General features: G+C 26.7%; 1 protein-coding gene across 10 annotated transcripts in view; it reads left to right on the top strand.

Annotated features, from left to right (window-relative positions):
- The window catches only part of LOC117181543 (disks large 1 tumor suppressor protein), a 1257521-nt gene that overhangs the window by 491274 nt on the left and 753520 nt on the right, over positions 1-12727 (top strand). For all 10 annotated transcript variants that reach the window (XM_033374344.1, XM_033374348.1, XM_033374350.1 and 7 more), the window contains exon 4: positions 7824-7988. In XM_033374344.1, the coding sequence (XP_033230235.1) occupies positions 7824-7988 (165 nt within the window). The remainder of the gene's footprint in view (positions 1-7823; positions 7989-12727) is intronic.

Below are 12727 nucleotides of genomic sequence, written 5' to 3'. Positions count from 1 at the left end.
TTTCATGGGATTTCAAAGATTTTCAAATATCCCAAGGTACTTCCGAAGATTTTAAATAATTATAAGGGTAAATTAGTAATTAATAAATTGGAAATTAATTTTCTTTCTACAACTATTTTGTTAAAAATGTCTTCTTTTTTTTAGTTAAAGTAAACTATTATTAATCAGAAAAATTTAAATATTTTTTTCGAAGCATTGAATATTGCATTTTTACAATTTTATCTATTTTGCAGAAAATCCAACAACTACTTGTTTAAAAGTGGAAATCATTTGTTGAAAAGTTAATTTTTTTTGTAAACATTTATATCTTTGGTTCAAAATATAACTTTTTTGTGAAACGTTCTTTTTTTCCTAATTAACTTTCTAACTGAAAATTTAATTATTTCAGTTTTGGTCAAAAATGTATCTCTGTTCTAATTGAAAATTTGTCTCTTTTTTTAGAAAATTCATTGGTATTTTGTTGAAAATTTCATCTTTTGATGGAAGAACTTTAAATATTTCAGGTTTTATTTTGGAAGAATAACTATAAGCAATGAAGATTTTAAAATGGATGGCAAAAGAATATAGAAGGCTTAAAGAGAATTTTTTTAATTTTTCAGAAGTTAACATTTTTCTAGGTAAACTGAATTTTAAAGGGCATTAAGGAAATAAAAAGATGTTTTTAGGATTCATTGGAAACTTTGAAAGTATTGTTTTACTATAAGTTATGAATAATTTTCGAGAGAATGAAAAAATTTCTTTAAAATTCCGCGGAAAATTTAAAAGATTAAAAGTCCATTCTTTTACATTTTGAATAATTGTTTAAGATTTTAAGAAAAGTTCGAGTCAGTTAAAAATATTTTTAGGAATTTAAGCCGATTTAAACAGATTACGAATATTTAAATTTTTTCTAATATTTTGTAAATTACCATGGAATAAAAATAAAATACTCAGAAATCTTTTTTAATTAATAAAAATATCTTATCGAAATTATATTCATATAAAATTAAAAGCAAACTGATAATACTTATTTTCTTGTTCTCAATTCTCAGAATTTAATTTCAACTCGAATTTAAGTGTTTAAAATCCTTTAACAAATAAACAGTTATTTGCAAATTTTATATCATATTATTATTAGTATAATGTTGTGTAACTGCAATATTCCTATAACTAACAAAACTGAAAAAAACATTCCGTGTCACACCGAAATATTCTTTTATTTATTTCTAGAAAATAATTCATCCTAAAAAATCTTTTTTTGTTTAGAAAACTTCTTTTATATTTAAAACATAATACAAAAAATGTTACGTAATATGTGAACGATTCCTTGATATTTTTTGTTTGTTCAATCTGTTCTTTTTTCTAAACATGGATTTAAATTATCTGAAAATTTAACTATTCTATTTTTGGTTACAACATTTTTTTTTTCGTTGAAAATGTATTTATTTTTGTGTACAATTGAACTTTGTTCGTAGAAAATTAAGCTTCTTGATCGTACATTTATCTGTGTGATCCCACTACTTCCGTGTGTCCCCACAACCTCCGGGTATCCCCACTACCTCGGTGTGGCCCCACTACTACACACTGGTTTCTCGACAAGAAAGAATTCAAGGACTTTTTCAGTGTTTTAGAGATTTTCAGGACGCTAGACACCCTGGTAAAGGTAGAAATTAAGTTTTAAATTAAAAACTAGGTTGTGTGAAACAAAAATCGTTAGTTAACAAGGACACTCCGGAGAATGCTTCAGTAATCAGATATGTAAAGAGCAACGAGCATAGTACGAAAACAAAGAAGAATGAAGCGACGCGGAAGATTATTGGTCACGTCTGGTGCGCCATTTTAGCTACGATAATAACACGGATGGCCATCACGAGACTCGAAACGACCACAGACTATGTCATCGTTATCGGAAACATGTAAATTTCAGTGGCTTTGTCCGTTTGATGTCATCACTACTGAAGTAAAATAATTGCTTCGATTTCCTCTTTACAACTTTAAAGTAAAAGGAACTTTTTTTTGCCCTGCCATTATTCGCTTGTTAAATCATGTTGCCAGATTTCTTACAATTCCCTACATTTTTTGCAATTTTGCTTATTCTCGTGATTACGTAAAGTTGGCCGCCGTTTTTTATAATTTTGCAAGTCTTTCGAATTCTATATATTATTTATGTAATCCTCCCATTCTTTCAATTGTACAATTTTTTTAATTTTGCAGGATTTAAGACCGTACAGTCGTTCCCCTATTCCAGTATTTTCCCCATTTTCCTCTGACTTCAAGAAACTCTCCCTTTTTCTCTTTTTTCACTTAAAATAATTATCATGCCGAAAATTATCTATCTAAAAAATAGTTTTTTATGCTTTTTAAAATTAAATGCTATTATCAGTGATCTCTCATGAAATAAAAAATATTCTTTTTTATGAAAAGGTTTGAAACCCAAAAAAATAATTATTATAACAATAGTTTTTGTAATTTCATTTTTTCTTATGGTCGCTTGTTATTAGTTTTTTAATAATAATTAAAATTTAATAAATCATACCTTTTTCTATCAAGAAATTAAAAAACATTTTGTCTAAAAAATGTTTTAAAAAATTGCTTCAACGATTTCCGTCAAGTGTTAAAATTCATCTATTTTTTAAAAATTGGTAAGAAGCGATAAAAAGAAGAAATTCAGTTGAAAATAAAGTTGTTGAAATGAAATTTTTGTATGTTAAAAATTTTTTTTAAATCAAAACTAAAATATTATATATAAAATGTTAGAATTTCAGCACGAAAAATACTTTAAATTAAAAAATCTACGAAATACATTTTGGACCCATAATTGATATCTTGTTAGATATAACTCCTTTGTTAGCAATTCATTATATTTTTTATATTATTATTATTATTATTATTATTATTATTATTATTTATATTTTGTTAACTCCTTTGTTAGCAATTCATTATATTTTTTTACTGAAAATTAATTCTCGTAACTAAAACCTCAATCCATTTTCAGCTTGATATTGGTGAGTTTTGTTTAAAAATTTGGATTATTAAATTTGTCTTTCTGAATTCATCTTTTTAGTTTGAAAATTCAACTGCTTTGTTAAAACTTTATCAGTTGGTCTGAAAATTTTATTGTTTTGGTAGAAAATTCTTTGGTAGAAAATTCAGCCTATTTTCTTAAAAAATCACGTGCATTGTGGAATATTTATCTTTTTTGGTATAATATTAATCTTACGAGTTGAAAACTTTACTGATTGTTTGAAAGTTGAAATACATTTTTAAAGTTTTATTTTATTGGCTGGAGATTTAACTTTTACTTTAAATCACTTATTTGTCTTGAAAATTAATTCTTTGAACTGAAAATTGAAACATTCCCGTTTAGTTGGAAATTGACATCTTTTAGTTAGGAATGTTAATATTTGGATAGAAATGAGTTTGAAATTAAAATATGAAATTGTTTTCAAATTCTTTTTTTTTCGTAGAAAACTTATATTTTTGGGTTGGAAATTCAACTTTTCTGTCGAAAATTGATCTTTTTGGCTTTAAAATTTAACTTTTTTTGTAGAAAATTCACCTTTTGGGTTCAAAATTTGTGTATTGTGTTGAAAATTTATTTTTCTTGCTAGAGAATTAATATTCGTGACTGAAGATTTAAATGCTTGGTTGATAGTCGAAATACTTTGTTTAAGATTTCTTTTATTATTAGAAGATTTAACTATTTTGTTGAAAATTGATCGTTTGTAGTTAAAAATTTAACTAATACTTGAGAATTAAACAACTTTATCAAAAATCATTTTGTTGGTGGACGATTAAACTATATCGTTTAAAATTCTTTGATATTTTGTTGAAATTTTTTTAAACCTAATAATTAACATTTCCTTTTTTGATTAATAATTGATCGTTCTTAGTTGAAAAGTCAATTATTTGGTTGAAAATTCAGGTATTTGTTAAAAATCAACTTTTTCATTAAGAGTTAATCTGATTAGTTGAAAAATTAACTAGTTGGTTGTAAGTTAAACCTTTGTCTTTTTAGATAGAAAAGTTGGTCCTTTTATATTTAAAATAAAAAAATGTTTTCTAAAATATTTGTCTTTTCTGCTTGAAAATTCAACTATTTTTTTCAACCAGAACCACTGTCGTGAACCCTGACAGGAACCCTTATAGTTTTAATTGGATGTCTGTCCGTCCATTCGTGAAATAAGTAAGCTATGATCGAAAAAGAGGGGTGATGGAAAAGAGAAAAGTTAGGGGAAAGTAGGGTGTGGAAATGCGAACAAACGAGGGATGGGAAAGTAGGGGTAGTAAAAGAAAATTATGGTTAAGAAATAGAAGAAGGAAAGGAAAATAGGAGTGGGAAGTAGGGGAAATAAGGAAGGGAAATGACGGGGTAATAGGGTTGAATTAAAGGTGGGGAAGTGAGAGAAGTGGAAGTAGGGTAAAGTAGGGTAAAGGATGAGTAAGGGAAGTGAGGGAGTGAGGGAAAGGGAAATCATGTTAGGGAAATCAAGATAATTGGGGGTTGGAAAGTTTGACGAAGTATGGAAAGTGATGAGTGGAGAACTAGGGGAAGTGAGGAGAGTAAAAATGCGCGAATAGGGGAAGTGACAGGAAATTTATGGAGGGGAAGTATGGAAATGAGAGTATCGACTGTGAAAGTAAGAAGAGAGAACAGCAGATGAGAAAAAAGTTAAGAAAGGGAGAAGGAAGTGAACCGTTATGATGCAAAGAGGATTTGATGACACGTCTATGGGAATTTACGAAGTAAATCCGAAACCATGAAAGGGTAGCGATCGAAGATAGTAGAGGTGATATAAATCCGGGATTTCACACGATTAAACCCCAAACCCACTTTCGATGTTAAACCTACCGGTGTTAAGATCGTCGATCTACCACCACGTTGAAAGTCGATTCTCATCTCGCCTAATAACAGATACCTTACGTGGATGCACCTGTTATTTTAGAATTGCAAGTAATTTGTTTAGTTCACAAAGTTTTAAAGGTATTTTGAAAGATTTCAAAGGATTTGAAAGATTTTAGGGGATTTTAAAAGATTCCAAGAAATTTTCAATGCATTTCAGTAACTTAATGGGAATTCATAAGATTTGTAATTTTTAATGGACTTAATCAATTTGAAGATATTTCAATGGATTACAATTTTTTTCATGTCAGTAGTTTAATGAGATTTGAAAGAGTATGAAATATTTTAGAGTATTTTAAAAGATTGCAAGTAATTTTAAATAGATTTCAAAGGATTAACAAGGTATTTTTAAAAATTCTAAGGAACTTCCAAGATATTTAAAAAAAGTTTAGAGGATTTCAAAATATTTTACAATATTCGGAAAGATTTTAAGACATTTTGAAGAGATTGAAAAAAAGTGCTAGAGATTTTGTAAGATTTCTGTCAATTTCAATGGTGTAAAGGAATCTTGAAAGCTCCCCAGGTATTTTTATTTTTTTATTTCAATGAATATTAAATTTCCTGTATTGTCGCGAGGCTCTATAATATTTTAATGGGTTTAAAAACATGTATTCACAAAAATTACGTGATTTCTTAGGATTTAAAATATTTTTAATTGTGTCAAGGTATTTCCCAAGACTTTAAAGAATTTTTAAGATTTTAGGAAATTTTAAACGTTTTTCAAACGATTATATAAAGATTTTAAAGAATTTGAAAATTTTTTAAATACATTTAGAAATTCTAAAGAATTTTCATTAGCTTGAAAAATTTTAAGGAATTTCAAAAGATTTCAAAGGGTTTGAAATATTGTAGGGCATTCAAAAAAATTCTAAGGCATGTTCAAGAGATTTAAAATTTTGCAAAGCAATTCTGAAGGATTTGATTGAATTAGTGGAATTTAAAATTATATTTATGGCGTTTAAATTTTTTCCTAGAATTCTGGAAGATGTGGAACAATTTTATACGACAAATAAAGTTGTAGGGTATTTTCAAAATTCTAAATCATAAGATTTCTAACCAATTCAATAGTTTTAAGAGATTTAAATACTCTTAAGGTATTTTTCTAGGGTTTCAGGAAATATCACTAGATTTCATTTAATTTCACGATATTGGATCATTTTTATTGGATTTCAAATAATTTTTTCAAAATAATTGAGAGATTTTGTAGCAGTTTAAAGATTCTTAAATATTTCGAGCCACAACTCTAAAAAATTGTAAAGATTTTAGGATATTTTAAGGGATTTTTCTTTCTAGAGATTTCACAAGACTTTAAAAGCTTTTAAAAATTTCATAGTATTTTAGAAAATTCCAAGATATTTGTAATCAATTTAAGGAAATATTAGATTTCATAGTGTTTCATAAAATTTTAATGGCGTTCGTAGAATTTATTTACATAAATTAAACAATTTCGCATGGTTTAGGAAATTTAAAGAGATTTAAAAAATTGCAATTTATTCATTTAGCATTTACTGAAAATTCGCATTTATTCATCCGGGATTCTTCTAAATTCTTTGGAATTCTCTTGATTTTTTTTAATTTTCTTGAATTATTTTATATTCACTCAATTCTACTAAATTCTACGCAATTCAGATGATTTTTTTCAGTTTTTGTTTAATACGCCTTAAAGCTTTTTAAGCTCGCCTTGAATTCTCATGATTTTAATTCAATTCTTTTGAATTCGCTGAAGTTTTTCAAAACAATTGTGAATTAATTGAATTCGAAATTTTTTTCATATTTTCAAATGGTTTCCAACTTATTTGAATTTTTTCAAATCTACCAATGGACATTTTTTTAATTAAAAAAAATTGTCCAAACTATTTGCATTCTTGTGAACTTAAATCGATTTTTTTTAAATCGAATTCTTTTTAATTCAAAAGCTCATTAGTCGCATTAATATTGCACACTATTCACTTTCAATCATTTTTTGTGTTAGAAATTTGGATTCGAATTTTTGTGCTTAAATATTAGTGGTTAATGAAAATGAAAAATTATTCAGAAAAAAATCAGGGAAAAGATAAGGAATTTTGAAATGAAGACTTGCGGCCTTTAGGAAAATTAAAGTTGTTCTTATTATGCTTGAATAAAAAATTTGACTAGGTATTACTACGTTCTTAATATTCGTAAATTTTATTTTAATTTAACTTAAAACGAAGCGGCTTCGATTTAATTAATAAGCATGAGAAACGTAACGGATGCAAGTGATTCTAAAGTAAATAGGATTAAAAGAAAATTTATAAAAATGTAATTTTAATATATTAGGATTTTTTTTAATTGAGATTTTTCGAGGGCAGGTTGGGGCAGCTAATTAAAAAAACTGAATAACATTTTTTATGATTTGTCAAAGGGGCAGTAGGTAGCATTTCAGGTTTCAAATAAAAATTTTAGAATTAGCTAATTAAAAATTTGTTAAATTTTTAAAAACTCCATTCATTTTTTAAATAAAGAAATCTATTTATTTCCACCTATTCGACCTAGTCCACCTAGTCATAATGTGCTGTTATGAAAACTCTCCTTTCTCGCTGGCCAAATATAATTTACATTCTGACAAAAATGTACAAAATTGTACAGTTATTTAAAGAATAAACTTGCTCTTTTTTACTCAAGGAATTGTATTTAAAAGTTAGAGAAAGATTTCCTAAAGGATAAAAAAAACTTCGAAAAATTGTGAAATTATCTTTCGGTCGTAAATTTATTTGCAGAGAAACATCCGTCATAATTTGTGAAGTGCATTAAAAGTTAGAAACTGTGTTGATTAAGTCATGACTTTTTAACTTACGAGGGGTACTTGCATTCAACTTTTTAAATTATCTTTTTTTTCTATTTTTGTACAAATTATGGAAAATGTGAAAAATATACGCCTGACCATTTCTGCTGATATTAAACAGTTTGTTTTTTTTTATAGAAAACTAGGCATGGCGTTGATGAACAATTACCAGTTCCTTCTTCACCTTCATTGCTTAAGGATTCAACTCAAGTTGATGGTGTTTCTAGACCGAATTCTGTAGATCGAGTCATCCACTCTGATGCTATTCCACACATTATTGCTAGCCATGAAACTCTCAACAAGGTAAGTTTTTTTTAATCAAATTTATTTTTAAGTGAAACTTCTTTTGGGACGGAAGTGAATTGAAAAAACGACCGAACGGATTCCATATCTCTTTCTCTCTCTCTTTCTCTCTCTATTCGCGTTTCCGTTTTATGCGGCGATTCGCAATTGCTGAAAATACTCCTCTTCGGTATCCCCACTACTGCCACGCTAAGCAAATCATATATATTAACGTGGTCGAAATTATTTCTCCTTAAAATTTTCATGCATATTGTCCGGAAATTTGTTCGAATCCAGACAAAGATTATTCTCTATTTTCTTTTTTGAAAAAAAATGATATTAATAAGTGATGCAAGCCTCATAAAGTTTAAAATATTTTTCCCATAGGAAACAAAGACGTTTTTGTCAATTTTATTCGGAATCGTCAGTATTAAGTAAATCTCAAGATAAGCCCCATAAGCCAGTTTTATAGATTGCCAACAAATCATAAGTAATCAAATGGGCTTTAGCGAGTTTTTGGCGCCAATTATGGCTTTTTTGCATTTTTTATGCTAATTGTTTCTCATACATGAAACTTCTACTTTATGCTAATAATCAAAGCTTGACATACATTTTTTAATTAATTTATTATTGCCTTTAGCAGTTTTTTCTGAGAATAGCCAACGAAAGTTGCGGTTTTCTGAAGAAAAAAAATTCCATTTTTTCTCCAGTTTTCAACTATATTGAGGGAAAAGTTAAATAGTGTTAAAAACTTAAATCTTTCCACCATTTTTTATTATTTTTAATGATTCTATCTTTGAATAATATTTATTGACTTTTTTCCACTTTTAAATAATATTGAAGTAATAATTAATGCTAGTTAACAAAAAAAATTGTTCAAACAATTTATTATTATTGTTAATTATATTCTTTATGTTTAATGTTAGAAAGTTGAGGTTTGTTCTGCAATTTTTCACTATTTGTCCATTTTTCATTCGAAGTGACTTGATAATTATTTTAATTTATCAAAGTCAATAGCCTAAACAAATTATTATTATTATTTATAACTATTATTATTTATAATGTCAGATTTTTGCGGGTTTTTCCTGAAAAATTTTAACATTCCGTCCACTGTTCACTTAGTGAGGTAATTATTCATGAAAGTTAACAAAAACAGGGGTTTAAAAAATTTATTATTATTTATAACTTCTTTCTCTTAGACAAGTGCTATAAATTTGCAGTTTTTTTAAATATTTAACATTACTTTGTCTTTTGATCATGAAAAAATGAAAAATAGGCAGAATCATTTCTTGAACAATTTATGTTTTGTAAGTATATTCATTTTAATTAAAAGAAATGCTTAGAATATTGTTTAAATTTTCTTTATAAATCATATAAGTTGTAACTTTTTCTTGAAGTAGTTACTGAGATCCTGCTTGTTAAAAATATTATTTGATATTTATTATTTGTTCCTAATTAAAAAGTAAAGAAACAGGAATTTTCAGAGAAAGCCGCAACTTTTCTACATTACGCTAAGAGAATATAGTTATAAACAATAATAAATTGTTTAAACAATTATGCTTTTTCAATTTCATTAATTACTATTATATTACTATGAGTTAAAAGTGGACAAAATGAGGAAAATTTCAAATAAACCGCAACTATATATCATTAATATAGAAGAAAATAGTTATAAACTATCAAACTTGTTTAAAAAACTATTTTTGTTTAATTTCATTCCATTATCACAACATTCTTCGTGAAAAGTGAAAAAAAAGTTTTAAATGAAAGGAAAATCGCAGCTTTTTAACAATTATATATAGGAGAAGATAGTTATAAACAATAATGATTTGTTCATATTATTATTTTCGCAAAATTAAATTACTTATCAACTCACCCCATGTGAAAACTATACTCATAATTAAAAATTTCAGAAAAAAAACTTTCAAGCATTATTCAAATTCTATACTTTTAACAATAATGATGATTTTTCAAAATTTCCATTTAACATATATGAAATTTTCAAAAATCTTTTTGAATTTTATTAAGAATCTTAGAAAAATTATATTTATATAACCTTAAAGCAAATAAACAAAGAAAATTATAAAATAGAGATTTATTTGACATTTTAATTTTGTAGTACAAATTATTTCTATATTGAAGTGAGTTTTAAAAATTCACCTTTTTGGTATGAGAATTCATCTCTTTTGGTAGACTTTTTTTTTAATCCATCTGTTTGGTTGAAAATGAAATCGTGTCCAAAATTTTTCTTTATTAGCCGAAAATGAGCGTTTTTTGTTGAAAATTCGTCTTTTTGATTTAGGATTCATCTATTTTTTGGAAAATATTTTTCATGAATTCAACTGTTTTTAATTAAAAACAAAATATTTTTGGATTAAAATATCAAATATTTTCTTTTCACATTTCGACTTTTTCATCAATTCAACTATTCGGTTAAAGATTAAGTTTTTTGTTCTAATTCTAATTTGACTTTTGATTTTTAATTATTTTAAGCCTTAAATCAAGAAACTACACGATTGATGATGCTAGTTTTTTTGTTTTTAAGAAGTCACATGCATTAAAGTTAGACAGTATTTTGGTCTCCTGTAAAATTCAATTCAATTTCTAATTATTGTTTAAAACATTTTTAAGGCGTTATATTAAAAAATTATTTGATAAAGGATTCTTGAATTGCTTATATACTAAATGTTAGTAAATGAAAATCAAAAATAAGCGCATGCGCCTGATATTCAAATTTCGCCACCTGGAGCATTTGACAGGAAGTTCGAACACCCTCAAATACTGTCGGTACACCCTCCAGATTTCCGGAATTCGGTAACTCCCGTTTAATTTTCCGGATGAAATTCTACCTTACCGACAATTTTCCTTGCTTCGTGACTCGACGAGAAAATCGATGGGAGAGTTTCCAGTTTGAACCATTTGCCGTGCGATGGCTGCAGATTTCCTTGAATAAACTCATTTTCTGTTTTATCTACTGAACCACGACCTACGACACGTGTATCTACAGTTTGCTCGCACCTTTGCGACTCGTCGGCCAGTCAAATTCGTTCGTGTTGTAATTTTTGTAACACTGAAAAGTTACGTTTCGTGTAACATTTTAAAGTTTTTAAAAATGCCTAAAAAAAGACATTACACGTTTTTTAACATCAGCTGTGTCACAATGATCAAATTGAATACCAGTCAATCGTGTTCTCAAAACTACAAAGGTTTTTATTATAATAATAACAAATAATGAAATCAATTAATAATAATCGATTAATATCCTGAACCGAAATTTAAAAAACAAAACAATAATAAAACTTTAACTGATCTTCATTATTAGAAAGATATGATGAGATGTTATTAATTAACATTAAAAAACCTCGAAAGTTTAAATATAAAACGTTTATGGATCAAAGCCTTAAAAATAAGATTACTTCTATTTGTGAGATTAATTTAAAAAATATACTGATCCGCTTGACCTTCAATTAGTGTTCAATCGCAGGTCACGATAAAGAACTTAGATTAAGAAAATTGCTCTATAATTTTATAATCAATACATATATTCAATTAGGTTTTTGTTTAGAAATAATTTTGAATATTATTAATTGATTATACACACAAAACATTATTTAATAATAAATTTGAATTTAAGACTATCCACTTTAAAAAGGGATATCGCGACTTTCAAGTAGTAAATTCTTTTACAGCCCGACGTGAAATGGCGCACTAAAACCGTCTATTTCTACTTGAAGAATCAGCTGCTTTCTTTAGTGAAATTGAGAAATAACAGCTCTTTTATAAATTTTTAGTTAGTTAAGTAATTAAACTTCATGTGAGATTTATCCCTCAATAGAATTTCGAATTTTTACAGATTTAAGAGTTTCATAAGCGTCGCTCGTTAAAACACGAATTTGATTGAATCCCAAGAAACCTAAGTATCTAAATAACGTCTAATTTTATCAATAATAAAAAAATATATTGTAAATTTAGTTTCAGAAATATTTTTAGTCTTAATAAAAATATATGAATATTAAGAATTGTTTATATTTTTAATTATTTACAAAAATTACAGAATTTAAGCACTAGAAGGTTTCAGGTTGAATATTCGAAACATTTTTTCTAATTTAAGCAATTAAAGTTTGTATAAAAATATATAAATGTTTATTATTTTATAAATAGGGCTTAAAATTTAAAAGTTATAATTGGATACTTATTATTTTTATCATAATTGCAATAATTAACTAGCCCATTATTTTACAATAAGCATTATCTAGCCACAAATGACTCTTCTAATTCTTTTAAATGTGTCAGCACACTTTTTATCTCATATCATCAAAAACCCATTACTCGCTGAAATAAAATTTCAAGGAAACAAGTTTGAGCCAGAAAAATATTACGAGTGTTCATCTGTAGAATAGATATTTGACTCAACCTTCCTATTTGCTTTTAAAGCTGATATTACGTTCTAAACTTTTACCAGCAATTTTTTCCTCGGTCGATCATTTAACACGTAATAACTGAAATTTACTTTCAAGTGCACGAGGAATAAGTGCGTTTTATGAAAAAGAATATAAATTTGATTAAAGTCCTTTGAATAAGTATTTGTTAATTAATTATCTTGCATATATGATATTCTTCAATAAATCGATAGATTAATTATCGATTTTTGTCACAAATAAATTTTCTTGAAATGGAATATTTTTCCACTCCTTTAAGGGGCCTTCCATAAATTACGTTACCAGTTTCAGTTAAGAGGAGGTCGTGCTCAAAATTATAGA

Source organism: Belonocnema kinseyi, chromosome 10 (genome assembly GCF_010883055.1).
Source record: "Belonocnema kinseyi isolate 2016_QV_RU_SX_M_011 chromosome 10, B_treatae_v1, whole genome shotgun sequence".
Lineage (NCBI taxonomy): Eukaryota > Metazoa > Arthropoda > Insecta > Hymenoptera > Cynipidae > Belonocnema > Belonocnema kinseyi.
This window is presented reverse-complemented; position numbering and strand designations above follow the sequence as displayed.